The 13820-nt window shown below is 49.2% G+C and overlaps 1 protein-coding gene across 7 annotated transcripts in view; it reads left to right on the top strand.

The window, feature by feature from the left end:
- Positions 1–13777, top strand: part of CMTR1 (cap methyltransferase 1) — a 59207-nt gene extending 45430 nt beyond the window's left edge. For 2 of the 7 annotated variants that reach the window (XM_024765962.1, XM_024765965.1), the window contains 11 exons: positions 3089–3145; positions 3921–3978; positions 4492–4560; positions 5488–5619; positions 6524–6646; positions 7327–7418; positions 8264–8332; positions 9711–9758; positions 10930–11042; positions 11660–11768; positions 12420–13777. In XM_024765962.1, the coding sequence (XP_024621730.1) occupies positions 3089–3145; positions 3921–3978; positions 4492–4560; positions 5488–5619; positions 6524–6646; positions 7327–7418; positions 8264–8332; positions 9711–9758; positions 10930–11042; positions 11660–11768; positions 12420–12552 (1003 nt within the window). In that variant the 3' untranslated portion in view covers positions 12553–13777. The other 5 variants (XM_024765964.1, XR_003006045.1, XM_024765966.1 and 2 more) reach the window with 5 other exon arrangements.
- Positions 13778–13820: the final 43 nt, after the last annotated feature.

Consider the following 13820-nt stretch of genomic DNA (forward strand, 5'->3'; position numbering starts at 1 on the left):
TAAATACTTTATACTTAAAATCAAGAATAAGGCAAAGATGTCTGTTTTCACCCTTCAATTCAATATTATACTGGAGGAACTAGTCAGTGCAATAAAGAAAAAAACAGAACTACCATATGATCCAGCAATTCTACTTCTGAGTATTTATCCAAAAGAACTGAAATTAGGATCACAAAAAGATATGAGCCCCCCTCCCCCCCACCAATGTTCACTGCAGCATTACTCACAATAACCAAGATTTGGAAACAACCTAAATGTCCATTGACAAGTGAATGGATAAAGAAAATGTGGTATATACATAAATGGAATATTTCCCTTAAGCCTAAAGAATTTCTTTTAGAATTACTTTTTTAGTGCAAGTCTGTTGGAGAGTAATTCCTTCAGCTTTTGTCTTTTGAAAATACATTTATTTCTCTTTCGAAGGATATTTTCATTGAATTTAGAATTTGAGGCATTTTTCTTTCAGCACTTTAAAGATATTGTTCCACTATTCTCTGCCTTTCTTGTTCTTGATGAGAAGTCAGCCATTATTCTTATCATTGTTTCTCTGTATGTCATGTGTCCTTTTTTCTCTGACTGCTTTCTAGATTTTCCCTTTATATTTTGTCAGTTAATCTATGACAAAGCAAGAATATGCAAGAATATACAATGGAGAAAAGACAGTCTTTTCAATAAGTGGTGCTGGGGAAACTGGTCAGCTACATGTAAGAGAATGAAATTAGAACATTTTCTCACACTATGTACAAAATTAAACTCAAAATGGATGAAAGACCCATGTAAGACCAGAAACCATAAAACTAGAAGAAAACAAGGGCAGAACACTCTTTGACATAAAGTATAGAAATTTGGGGGAGGATCAGGTCCTAAGGCAAAGGAAACAAAAATAAAGAAATTCCACCTAATTAAACTTAAAAGCTTTTGCACAACAAGGGAAACCAACAAAATGAAAAGACAACCTACCGAATGGGAGAAAATATTTGCAAACGATGTGACTGATAAAAGGTTAATATCCAAAATATGGAAACAGTTCATATAATTCAAATATCAATAAAAACAAACCATCCAATTAAAAAAATGGGCAGAAGACCTGAATGGACATTTTCCCAAGGAAGACATACAGATGGCCAACAGGCATATGAAAAGGTGCTCAGTATCACTAATAATCAGAGAAATGCAAATCAAATGAGATCACCTTGCATTTGTCAGAATGGCCATCATCAAACAACAAATGTTGGTGAGGATGTGGAGAAAAGGAAACCCTACTACACTGTTGGCGAGAATGTAAATTGGTGCAGCTACTGTGGAAAACAGTGTGGAGGTTCCTCAAAAAACTGATCCAGCATGTGATCCAGCAGTTCCACTCCTGGGTATTTATACGGAGAAAACAAACACTAATTTGAAAAGATTGCATCCCACTGTTCATAGCAGCATTATTTATAACAGCCAAGATATGGAAGCAACCTAAGTGTCCATCAACAGCTGAATGGATAAAGAAGATGTGATATATATATATATATATATATATAGAGAGAGAGAGAGAGAGAGAGAGAGAGAGAGAGAGATACACACACAATGGAATATTTATTACTCAGTCATAAAAAGAATGAAATTCTGCCATTTGCAACAATATGGATGGACCTAGAGTGATGGACCTTAGTGAAATCAGTCAGACAGAAAGACAAATACTGTATGTTATCACTTATATGTGGAATCTAAAAAATAAATGAATGAATAATAAACAGACTCACAGATTTAGGGGAACAAACTAGTGGTTGCCAGTGGGGAGAGGGAGGAGGGGAGGGGCAAGATAGGGGTAGGGGATTAACAGGTACAAACTACTATGTGTACAATATGTAAGCTACAAGGATATATAGCCAATATTTTATAACTTTAAATAGAGTGTAGTATATTAAAATTTTGAATCACTATGTTGTATACCTGCAACTAACATAATATTGTAAATCAACTATACGTCAGTAAATTAAATAAGTAAAAAGACATTTATTGCTAATATACTTTTCATTTCTAGAGTTTTTATTTGCTTTTTAAAAATAGTTTTTATTTATTTATTTTAATTAATTTATTTGGTTGTGCCGGGTCTTAGTTGCGGCTCATGGCCTCCTTAGTTGCGGCATGTGGGCTCCTTTGGTTGTGGCAGGTGGGCTCCTCAGTTGTGGCATATGGGCTCCTTAGTTGTGGCATGCGGGCTCCTGAGTTGTGGCATGCAAACTCTTAGTTGTGCATGCATGTGGGATCTAGTTCCTTGGCTAGGGATCGGACCTGGGCCCCCTGCATTGGGAGCATGGAGTCTTAACCACTGCACCATTAGGGAAGTCCCCAAAATACAGTTTTTATATCTCTGCCAATATTCTCCATCTTTTATGCATGTTATACCTTTTCCACTAGATCCTTTAACGTGTTTTTCACAGTTATTTTAAAGGTCCTGTCTGATAATTCCAACATTTGGATCACCTCTGGGTCTTGTTCTATTGGACTGTTTTCCATCTTGTCAGTGGGTCACATCTTGCTTTATCACGTATCACTTTTAAAATTAAAAGCCAGACGTTGTGTCTAAAAGAGTCATGGAGCCTAAAGTAGAAAGGGCAGCTGTTGGTGCAGGTAAGTCAGTTTAGTGTGTAGTTGAACTGGGTCTGCGCTCTGTTGTTGCTTTATTTAGAATCAGTTCAGAGAATTCCCTGGTTGTCCAGTGGTTAGGATTCCACGCTTCCACTGCAGGGGGCACAGTTTCGATCCCTGGTTGGGGAACTAAGATCCTGCAAAACTAAGATTCTTTAAAAAAAAAGAATCAATTCACTACTGCTTTCAAATTTTTAAGGATGCTATCAGAACCTTCCTTTTAGCTGGACTTGGGATCTGAGTGTCTGGAGGGTTTGACTCAGTTCTTCTGCTTTACCCTAAGCCTTTATCAGGTACCTTAAGGGTATGGTCAAGGGGTTTCTCTTTTGACTCTCTAGCCCCTCCCTCAAACATAGATGGCCACTGCTCTGGCTAAACTTCTCTGTCCTGATGTCTATTGGCTGTCTTTTTTGGTAATCCTTCTGAGATAAAATCATTTTTTTTCTTCTAGCCATTGTAGTCTGCAGATCAAAGCTCTGGCCAAAATCCATGCCTTTGTTCAAGACACGTGAGTGTTGCCCCTTTCCAGAATTCACCTATTTCAAGGGAAGATCTTTATGTTTTGTTCCTCCTCCTGAGCTCTTTGTTTATTTCATTTACACAAACACTTAAAAATACCTACTTTTTTTAATCTCATACTTTGCTGTAGTCTGTGAAGGATGCCAAAGAAGCATATGGCATGAACCTTGCCCTCAAAGATTATGTTGTCTTTGGACAGACAAGGGTAACCCAGGAAAAGGATACAGGAAAAAAGGATACAGTTGTTAACAGTGCATCAGAGGATGTAGAGTGGCATAGCATGCGTAGAACATCTAATGTTCAGGGGACACAGAGTAAAAGAGTGATCAACAGAGGAGATGTAGGACTGGTCAAGGAAAACCTCTGGCAGGGGGTGAGCATAAGTTAATTCAGCTTTCTGGGATGTGGTGACATCCACTGGGATGGACTCAATGTGGCCTTTGTCAGAGGAGCCAGCATGTGCCGATGGGTAATTGGAAGAAGGGTGTGTGGGGACCCTGACATCCAGGGTGGTCAGGAGGGTGGTCTCCTCCCTTCCCTTCGTGGTGGGACAAGGAGGTCATCTCGTTTTGTGTATATCTGAGCTCCTGTCTCCAAGAGGCAGAGGCATGGGAGTCTTATAAGCACCCTGGGTAATGGCAACTTGGCCTCGTATGTGCATGTACACACTGACGTCCTCTCTCTGGGGTTCTGATGGGTGCGCAGGAGGCACACTCCTTGTATGCCTTTGAGGTTTTAGTCATTTACTGGCTTCATTTTCCCAGGACACTGAGTGAGCCTCGGCAGGCAGAGATCCGGAAAGAGTGCCTCCGGCTTTGGGGGGTGAGTGTCTCCCCAGCCTGTTTTTGCTCCAGGGCAGGGAAACTTTAAAGAAGAATGGGACTGACTCCCAACCCGGTCATCTTAGGGTTCCCCGCACCTGCCCCAATGAAGAGATCTGCCTACCCTCACAGCACTCCAGAATTGGATGTCTCAGCATTGTTGGGAGTAACCTCCTTGGCCCTTTCACTGCTCGTTTAGCCCTGCAGGCTGGTTAGCAAGGACAAGGGTGGTGGGTAAACAGGCCTCATTTTCCTGCTGGTGGCCCTGGGTAGCAACACTGACCACAGAGAGCCCCAGAGATAGGTAAGTGGCCTTTGGGGTGTGCTACCACAGGGCCTGAAAGGGAGCAGTGACTGAATTAGCCAACTCCACTCCCACCCCACCCCAGCTTCCTTTGTTGTGTGCCATTTCCTCTTGCCCAGCCTGAGCCTATGCCCTTGCCTACGTAAACTCACACACAGCCTTGGTCAAAAATGCGTTTGAAAACCACAGCTCTTTGCTGTCTTGTTTTAGATCCCAGACCAGGCTAGAGTTGCTCCTTCTTCCACAGACCCAAAATCTAAGTTCTTCGAGCTAATCCAGGTAAGCTTGGTATCTGGTGAAAATAAAAAGTTAGAGAGGCCTAATGAGATGTAGTATCACTGAGACCCCCAGATGCCTGGCCTCCAGAGGGCTTGTGCAGGTACCACATGGGTTCCCAGGGGCTGGGCTGAGGCCACCACAGATGGGAATTTTTGGTGTAGGGTGTTGAGTTCCCTGGGAGCCCATCAGGCTGCCTGAAGATTCTTGGCCCGAGATGTGTTCTGTTCAGCATTCCCGCTGCCCAAAGGGTGGTGCTGGCTCTCACTCCCTGGCAAGTTTAGGGTCCTGTGAGTGTGCCTGCAGGGGAGACATGAAGTATGGGATGATCTTAGGCTGGGGAGCTGGTCAGAGGGCCAGTAGGGGCTGCCAGGAGAGCTCACAGTGGAGCTGGCCTAAACTTAGACTTCCTGTTCTGTTTCTGGTGAGTGGTCCTCAGAATTCTTCTGCCCTGTTTTCCTACCACCTGACTTCCAGCTTTTCCCTGGGCTTTATTTAAATCTGGCCCAGATCATGGGCCATTGTGCTGGTTAGGGACTGGAGAATGAGGTTCAAGATGGCCTCAAAAAAAAAAAAATAGCACATGTAAATTTTTCTGAATGGGTAGAGAGGTTACTTAGCTGCTTTCAAACCAACTGCTTGCAAGTCTTTGCCTTCAGTTTTAGTGAAGGGGAGGCTTTTATATTCTGGTGACATTTCCTTATAGCTCTGGTAAATCGATCTGTACTCTGGGGACTCGGTGTTCTTTCCTTTCCCAGGCTCTCCTAATAGGTCCTAAAGGAACACTCCAAGCAGACAGAATTAGATCCCAGTTAGTGCATGTGTAGGTAGAGCAGGGGGCATGTTTCAGACAGCAAGTGCTTCCTGTCCCTCCCCTCCCCCAGCTTGCCCTAAAAAAAAAGCCCTGATTTCTCTGACCCGGGGCTGCAGGGCACTGAGATCGACATATTCAGCTATAAGCCCACGCTGCTTACTTCCAAAACCCTGGAGAAGATCCGCCCAGTGCTCGACTACCGCTGCATGGTGTCTGGCAGTGAGCAGAAGTTCCTCATCGGCCTGGGGGTAAGTCTGCAGCTGGCTTCCTACCCAGCTTGGGTGGTGGAAGCTTGCTGTCTGTCTGTGGGAATCTGGACAGCTGCCTGCCACACTTGGTGCACGTTCTCTTGGCACCAGGGAGCTGGAGCTTTGACCGCAGGGAAGGTATTTCTTGAAACTTCACTTCCTTTCTTCCTCTAAGTTAGCCAAATATCATTCATTCATTCTTTCTATCTTTCATTTATCCATGTATTTGCTTATTCACCTCCATGTATCGCTAAAGGGAACACTGCCTCCTTTCTTGTGATGTGGAGCTTCCTAGGCTAGCAGGATGGTCAGTAGGCTAAGCTGGCTTGAGCCCATGCAGCTATTTCTTTGCAACACCACCACCATCCCATGTCATCCCCTGTCTTCGGAGTCTAAAATGAGGTGAGGGAAAACCTTGGCAGTTCTATATCTTAATTGGGTAAAGCCCTCATTGCTCTTTCTTTTCACTCTGAGTTGTCTTTATAGTTTTATCTCTTCTTCCTCACTTACTTTCTCTGTGTCCTCTCACACTTTATCTTTTTTTACTTTCTCTCTGCTCTGCTCTGCTCTCCGGACCCTTCACCAAACCCACTTCAGACATACACCGAGCTGGATCTTTCTTGAGGGCCTCTGATCATGAACTCAGGCCTCTTGAATAGTGCCCTGAGCCTGTTCCCTCCCAGTGGGACAGAGTCAGAGCTCTCCTCTTCCACTGAGGCAGTGGAGGACAACACTGTCATTATATGTACGAAGTATAACTGACTAATCTCTCTGAGACCTTTTCTTCTGGCATTTCCCAGCCCCATCAGCTTGTAGCCACCAACTAAAAGCCCTTTTGAGAGCTGAGCTTCTCACCACTCAATGTCTTTGTCTGCCTGACCTGGCCCTTTCTCTCTGCCCATAGAAGTCTCAGATCTACACATGGGATGGCCGCCAGTCAGACCGCTGGGTCAAGCTGGACCTGAAGACAGAGCTACCCCGGGACACTCTGCTCTCTGTGGAGATTGTCCATGAGCTGAAAGGGGAGGTTAGAGGTGGTTCTGCTCACGTGTATGGCTCTGCCATCTGGGGAAGAGCTGGGCCTGTCCCTTCGCCCCCATGCCCCCTGAGTTAACTGGGTTATGTGTATGTGGTGCCTAAGAGGGCCCAGGGCCTGGCGAATGCTTTGTAATTGTTCCTCCTCCTCGAGTAGTTGCTCTAAGCCATGGCATATTCAGGTAGGGAGGACCACAGTCTCCTTATGTTTAGGAGATCTTGATCATCTCTGTGTAGCAAAGTCCCTGGTGAACCTGCTGCATATTTTTTAGCTGCTGATTGTTATTGACCAAGGATTCCTTGGGAAAGAAGCAACTTGTTATTTCCCATGAGCTTTGGGTATTACAGCCATACAGATAACTTTCAGAACAGTCAGTGGGAACAGTTGGCCAGAGTGGGAAGCCAGGTCCTGCTGGAGCACCATGGCGGCAGCCTCACTGGGTTTGAGATTCAAGGGGGCTCATCACCCATCACCTCAGGCCTCTGTCTTCTCAGAAGCATGGGCCAGGCTGGTGCTGAGAATCAACTGGGAGGGAGGTGAGAGAAATATCCTGTGTTTAGAGCCCTCCCCTTCCCCCGGCTATGTGTAGAATGGAGGCCAGCGTGCCACAGTGGGCAGAGTGAGCCCCAGGCCAATTCCTGGCAGGGTGGGCAATGTACTTGTCCTTCTAGGGGAAGGCCCAGCGGAAGATTAGTGCCATCCACATCCTCGATGTCCTTGTGCTGAATGGCAGCGACGTGCGGGAGCAGCACTTTAACCAACGGTCTGACCTGGGCCCTGGGGGAGGGAAGGTGGGCCGGGGTGGGCCAGGGCAGCTCTGTGGCGGCAGCCTCTGTGGCTTGGGCCTCTCCCAGGCTTTCTCTGCTTAAGAGTTTCCCTCTTCTACCCACTAGCTGGTTCCAAGGGCAGGGTGAGAAATTGGTGTTGACACTTCCAGTTACCAGGACTTGGGCCTTGATTTCATACATACTAGCATACTCTATTTTGCCTCAGCTGTTCAGATCAGAGGAGATGTTGTTTTAAGGTTGAGCAAGCGGGTGACCTTATGGGGAAGAGGGAGGGTCTTCTCCTCTGAAGAATGTGTTCTGTTCTTGGTGGTCCCACTTAAGTCAGTTTATGGATCCCACACCTCCCACAGAGGTGCTTTTGTTCGTGGATAGATGCCTAATGAGTCGTTTAAAAGGGGGACAAAAAGGAGAGACATCTTACACCGCTATGGTGCTGAAGTCACTCCTAAGTTGGTTCATCTGAGTGGGTGTACCGTGGTATCTGTGGTTTGGGGTGAAGGAGCCGACGCACAGAATAAAGATGATGCTTGAAGTTCTGGTGGAGGTGACTGAACACAGCCGAAGTTACACTTCAGGAAAACCAACCAAGATGTATTGAAAGTAGAGGTCAGAATCCAGAGTGGGGGAGAGGGCGTTCATGACGACATCACTGGAGAAGGGCAAGGGTGGGCTTCCTGGGAGACATGAGTGCTGCCTCTTGGAGCAGTTCTGCTGCAGATTCAGGAGTGTACTCCCACTGGTGCCATGACAATGCCCTGGGGGTGTGGGTGCTGGTAAAGATACCCTTACTTGCCTCTGAGAGACTCTGTTTGGATTGTAGAATTCAGCTTGCTGAGAAATTTGTGAAAGCTGTTTCCAAGCCCAGTCGGCCTGACATGAATCCCATCAGGTGAGCAGATCATCTCTCCCCCCAGATCCTCCTCTCCCATTGCTTCTTTCTGGCCAGTGCCTGCCTCCCTGTCCTGTGAGGGCTGGGAGGGCTCAGTGGAGGAGACCAGGCCAGGCTGGCATTAGAGATCAGACTGCCATTGAGTGATTTGCTTGGGGGTGCTGGGTAGGTGATTCCTTTGCCCCAGAGTATCCCCCATCCTGCCTGTCACAGTGGGCCAACCTCCACAGGAGAGGTTCGTTCCTCAGGTTTAAGGCATCCTCATTTAAGACACACATGCCTCTGAGAGCACTAACACACCTTGTGAGCCACACATTCATGCTTGAGTATCATTAGCATATCAATCCTGGCCTTTTCATTTTTTTCAGGTAAGAAAAGGGTGCTGAGGGAATGGGAGTTTTTGAACATGAAAAAGAAAAGGTTGGTTTGAGGTAATGGGATCCTTGGTGCATGGAAAGAAGGCTATGGTTTGTTGCCACGTTAGGTAATGTAAACGTTCGAGGCCTTTAGAGGGTAACAGTCAGGGAGCAGACAGATGGAACAGACTTTTCCAGTCTGGGCTGAGGTCTGAGGTTATTATCTTTGGGGCTTCACGTGACTAGAGACTGAGGTACATTTTATCAAAATAATTTTCATTATTCTTTTTAATACAGATTTACATAGGATTAAATCCAATAGTGGGAATGCACTTTTAGAAGTCTTCTGAAAGTCTAAAAGTAATTTCTTCTTGCACTTTAAAATGTCCTGTCTGCCGGTTCCTGAGAAGCAGCCTCCAGGGGTCCTGCCTCTGCTGCTTGTGACGGTCTGGTTGCTTGGCTTCTGGGCACCTTACTCAGTAGCAGTTCCAAAGGCGTGTTCAGGGGCCCCCAGAGGTGGAGGGCTGGGCATCAAACAGGAGCCTAGCATCCTGGGTAGGGGGGGGTCTTCTCACCCCTAATGGTAATAGGCCTATTAGGACGATTTGGAAGCAACTCTGTTACAGGAAGGCCTAAAATCCATGTAGACAGACCTGGGCAAGAGCCTGGCCCTTGGTGTTCTGGCCTCTAGAGATGGTGACGGTGACCGAGGGTGGGAATGCTGACAGGCACATCTTCGTCTGCCAGACCTTCCTCTTTCCCCCACCTGACTTCCTGAACCATAGCTGCGCTCCCCGGGTGCCCTGGGGCAGGCTCCATGGGGTGCTTGGCAGCTCTGAAACCTAGGGCTTGTCTGTGGAGGATGGCAGTGACAGGCTAGGGGTCCTCATTCCTGGTGGGTTGGGTGGTGCAGGGCCTGAGGCAGAAGGTGAGGATAGGCATAGCCTCCTGCCTACCAGCTGCTGCCCAGACAAGTGTCCCACCAAGAATCCTTTGTCAGCTCTTTGTCCGTCTGTCCACAGGGTGAAGGAGGTATACAGGCTGGAGGAGATGGAGAAGATTTTTGTCAGGTGAGTGACTCAGCCAGGGTAGCTCAGGATTTGAGAGGAGTTGGGGTGGGGGGCATGGCAGTGTCCAGGATTCGTTCTCTTTTTCTGTAGCGGTGGGTTAGGGGTGCGGTGGTGAGTTGCCCTGGTGGCTGCCTCTACCGCCCCTCCACCTCCTTTGCCTGCGTGGCTCAGCTGCAGCCAAGGGCCCCCCAGCTAAGAGCTGATTCAGCACTGTCAGGAGGGGAGCAGGGCGGGTGTGTGTCAGGCAGAAATACGGGCTCGCTGATGCTGTAACAGTTACGAGGGGTGTGTGCATCAGGCAGAAATACCAGCGGGCTTGTTGATGCTGTAACAGTTATGATTGTCCCTGCTAGGGGCAGAGCAGCAAGCTGCTTGAAACACTATAAATCCCAGCTCCTGGTGCTGACAGAGAGATTGAGCCTGGAGGGGTAGAGGGGGTGTAACTGCTTCCTCATAATCTTAGCGGTGTGCAGGGTGCTCAGATCTGAGGGTCTCATCCTGGGTGTGCCCCTGTGGCCACTGGAGCTGGGCTGGGTCTCAGTGCTCCCGAATTAACTCTTTAGTAGCCACACTGATGCCATGGGTGGTGAACTGAAGATCCAGTGGCACTCGTAGTCAGATCTTACCCTTACCGGTGTCACCCTGACACCCCGCAAACAGCAGCAACATAGCAGGGGCATGTGTCACTTCCCTGCCTCCATTGCTTAGTTGTGAGTTCAGAGCCTGAGTTCTAAACCCAGCACCACACTCAAACTCACTTGCTGTGTGGCCTGGAGCAACTCAAGTCTCTGCCTCAGTTTCTCATGTTGAACTGAGGTAAAGTACTGTGGTTGGTTGGCTGATTTTGACATTAGCCAGAGACTAACATTAGGGCTTTCTCTCTCTCTCTCTCTCTCTCTCTCACACACACACACACACACACCCACACACACACACACACACACCCACACACACACACACACACACCCACACACACACACACACACACCCACACACACACACACACACACCCACACACACACACACACACACCCACACACACACACACACACACCCACACACACACACACACACACCCACACACACACACACACACACCCACACACACACACACACACACACACACACACACTCACGCTTCCTGTTTGCATGCCTACTCTGGAAAATCAAGGTTGGAAATGAAGATCATCAAGGGCTCCAGTGGCACGCCAAAGCTCAGCTATACAGGGCGGGACGACCGGCACTTTGTGCCCACTGGCCTCTACATTGTCAGGACAGTGAATGGTGGGTGATGAGCCACTGTTCCCTAACCCCACTCCCTCAGCCAGGGCAACTGGCCCAGACCCTACTTGAGCCAGAGCTAAGGGCTCCCTACTGAGGTGGGCATTGCTTTGAGGTGTATGTTGAGCGGGACTGTGTTCCCTGAGCCTCTTCTGTTCTTCGGTGGATCCTGGGGGGGTTGTGCTGGGGCTGGAGAGAGGGGAGCCCAACTTGTATATGCACACGTGGTGTCCTCATGGCAGGAGAAGGGCCTTCGCAGTGGGCAACAGCAGATCCAGAAAGTCAAGCTTGGCCATTCGTATCACCTGTATAATCCTTTTTCCTTAGTACCCTCTGGCTAACAGACTCCTACTCCCTCTGCCAGGGCCCGAGAGATGTTGCCCTGGTAGCAGGTTGGCGGGACTGGGGAGAGTTGTTGAGAATTATCTTAGTCGTCTTCCTGGAGCCCCTTTGGGCGGGTGATGAAGGCTGTGTCCTCACAGGCTCTTCTCCGGTGCTGTTTGGTGGGGATGGGAGTGGAGGAACGGGTGTGAAGGAAGGCATGCCCTTCGTTGGCCTGACCTGTCCCCCATGGGTATTTTGTGTCCTTTCTGGGCTTCTTCCCCCTTTCCTTCTGTCAGAGCCATGGACTATGGGATTCAGCAAAAGCTTCAAGAGGAAGTTCTTCTACAACAAGAAAACCAAGAACTCTACCTTTGACCTCCCTTCAGACGCCATTGCTCCATTTCAGTAAGTAGCCTTCTTCCAGGCCTGCCCCCTGCAGCCCCAGGTACTCCTGCTAGATGCCGGCCTGACCTCTCGGGGTACACCCGGGTCCTGAGACTGACTGCTGCCCACGCAGGGGCTTCCCACGAGGGTATGGCTGTGATGGTTGGGGGTCCTGGGTGTGAAGGGCCCGACCCTGGCCGGGGCGTGGGCTAATGCTGAGGTCCACAGTCTTGCCTTTGGACCCAGTGTGTTGCCCGATTGTTGGTCATAGGTTTCGACAGCAGCCAGTAGCCCTGATGTGCCTGTAATTAGCCACTGATACCAGTGTGTCACCACACTAATACTGTTCTATTAGAGCAGCAGAGACAGATAAACCAGGAATATCAGTAATTAAAGGATCCAGTAGGATGCAATTAGCAGCAGCAGAAGCTGTGTGTTGAAAAAAGCTGGTCCTGGAAGGCAGGGAGCAGGGCCTACTAGGTACATTTGGCTGCCAGAGGGAAGACGCTCAATTGGAGTCATTAGTGAGACCTGCCCTCCCCCCGCCCCCAGTGCACACACACACACTCTTAAGAACACCCATCCCCGAAGTCACGGGTGCCAGGGTGGGTGGTGAGCTCTTGGTCCTGCTCCACGTGGGTACAGCCCTCTGACCTCCCTTCTCCTCCCCAGCATCTGCTACTATGGCCGGCTCTTCTGGGAGTGGGGGGATGGCATCCGTGTGCATGACTCCCAGAAGCCCCAGGACCCAGACAAGCTGTCCAAGGAGGACGTCCTCTCCTTCATCCAGACGCACAGCGCCTGAGGATGCCCACCCCTGCCGAATGCCCTGTCGTTCCCTGAGCCTGGCCGTGAGGTTGGTGGCCTCCTCTGAAGAGCTCAGTTGGGGCCTTCTGGGACACTTTTTGGAATTCCCTCCCCGGAGCCCTGCCTGGGAACTCTCCCCTGCTGGGACTCAGCCTGAAGGATGCAGCTCCTACAGCACGTTTGAGGTCAGGGCCCAGGGCACATGGGGCCAGTGGAGGATGTGTCTGTCAGAGGGCAGCAGGGCTCTGCCATTCCTTCCTGTATCCTGTAGACTCACTTTTCTGAGTTCCACACAGTGCCCTGAGGGCGGCCATGCTCCTGCTTTGCCCAACTTTTTATTGGGCCGACCCTGAGAGGCAGGAGGCCTGCTGTTGTGAGCTGGCCAGGAGCAGCTGCTATATAAATCAAGGTTTTGTTTCTTTGAACTTGCTCTGTTTTGATGCCAAGTTGGAGATTTTCTTGTCTCCTCCCCCTACCCTCTCCCGGTCTTCCCTGGAGTTCTTCCCAGCCCAAACCTCTGACCGTCCCGCAGGCCGGGAAGGGAGGCATGTGGACCCCACATCTCTGACACCACGTCAGGATGCAGGTAGCATTGTCTGGTGGTAGGTGCGACTGCTTCCTGGGGTTGTAGAGCCTTCCTGGGCCTCACCCCTTTTGATCCAAACCTCGGGCAGCTCTAGAAGGGGAGGTAGCAGCCTTGAAGACCTGCCATTTTCTATGCGCCAAACAGTAGTGGCCCCACTGTAACAGAGGTCCTGTTGGGTTGGGTCGCACTCAGTCCTCTGGCAATCATGGCACTCCCGCTTGTCCCAGCCACCTTGCCACCCTCCCCCCTCCGTTTTTTCATCCCCAGCAGGAGTCACAGTTGCTTTTGTTTGTCCTTTTGTGGTCACTCCATTTCCTCTATCTTGGTGGGGTGGAGGGGGAAGCTGGGCAGTAGCTTTGGGTGGGGGAGGGAACCTGTGGTTGTTTTTAATGGGAAATACCTCTCAGAGATGCTCCTGTGGGCTCCCTAGGGTCTCATCCCAGTGCTAGACTGGTTTCCATGGAGATAGAGGGCACTGAGGCTCCCCATGAGGTTGGAATTGACTCCACCTCAGGGGTCTCAGGCCAGCATCCCCCAGGCTGTCAGCAGCACCGCTGAGATGCTGTATTTCCACCCAATTCTGGGTATCAGTGTGTCTTGCAGAATCTTGGATCATTAAAGATAAACATATTTTTAATGCCTGTGTGGCTCTGTGCTGGGGCTTGTCCTTCGGTGCTTTG

This window comes from Neophocaena asiaeorientalis, unplaced genomic scaffold (assembly GCF_003031525.2).
Source record: "Neophocaena asiaeorientalis asiaeorientalis breed wild unplaced genomic scaffold, Neophocaena_asiaeorientalis_V1.1 scaffold46, whole genome shotgun sequence".
NCBI lineage: Eukaryota > Metazoa > Chordata > Mammalia > Artiodactyla > Phocoenidae > Neophocaena > Neophocaena asiaeorientalis.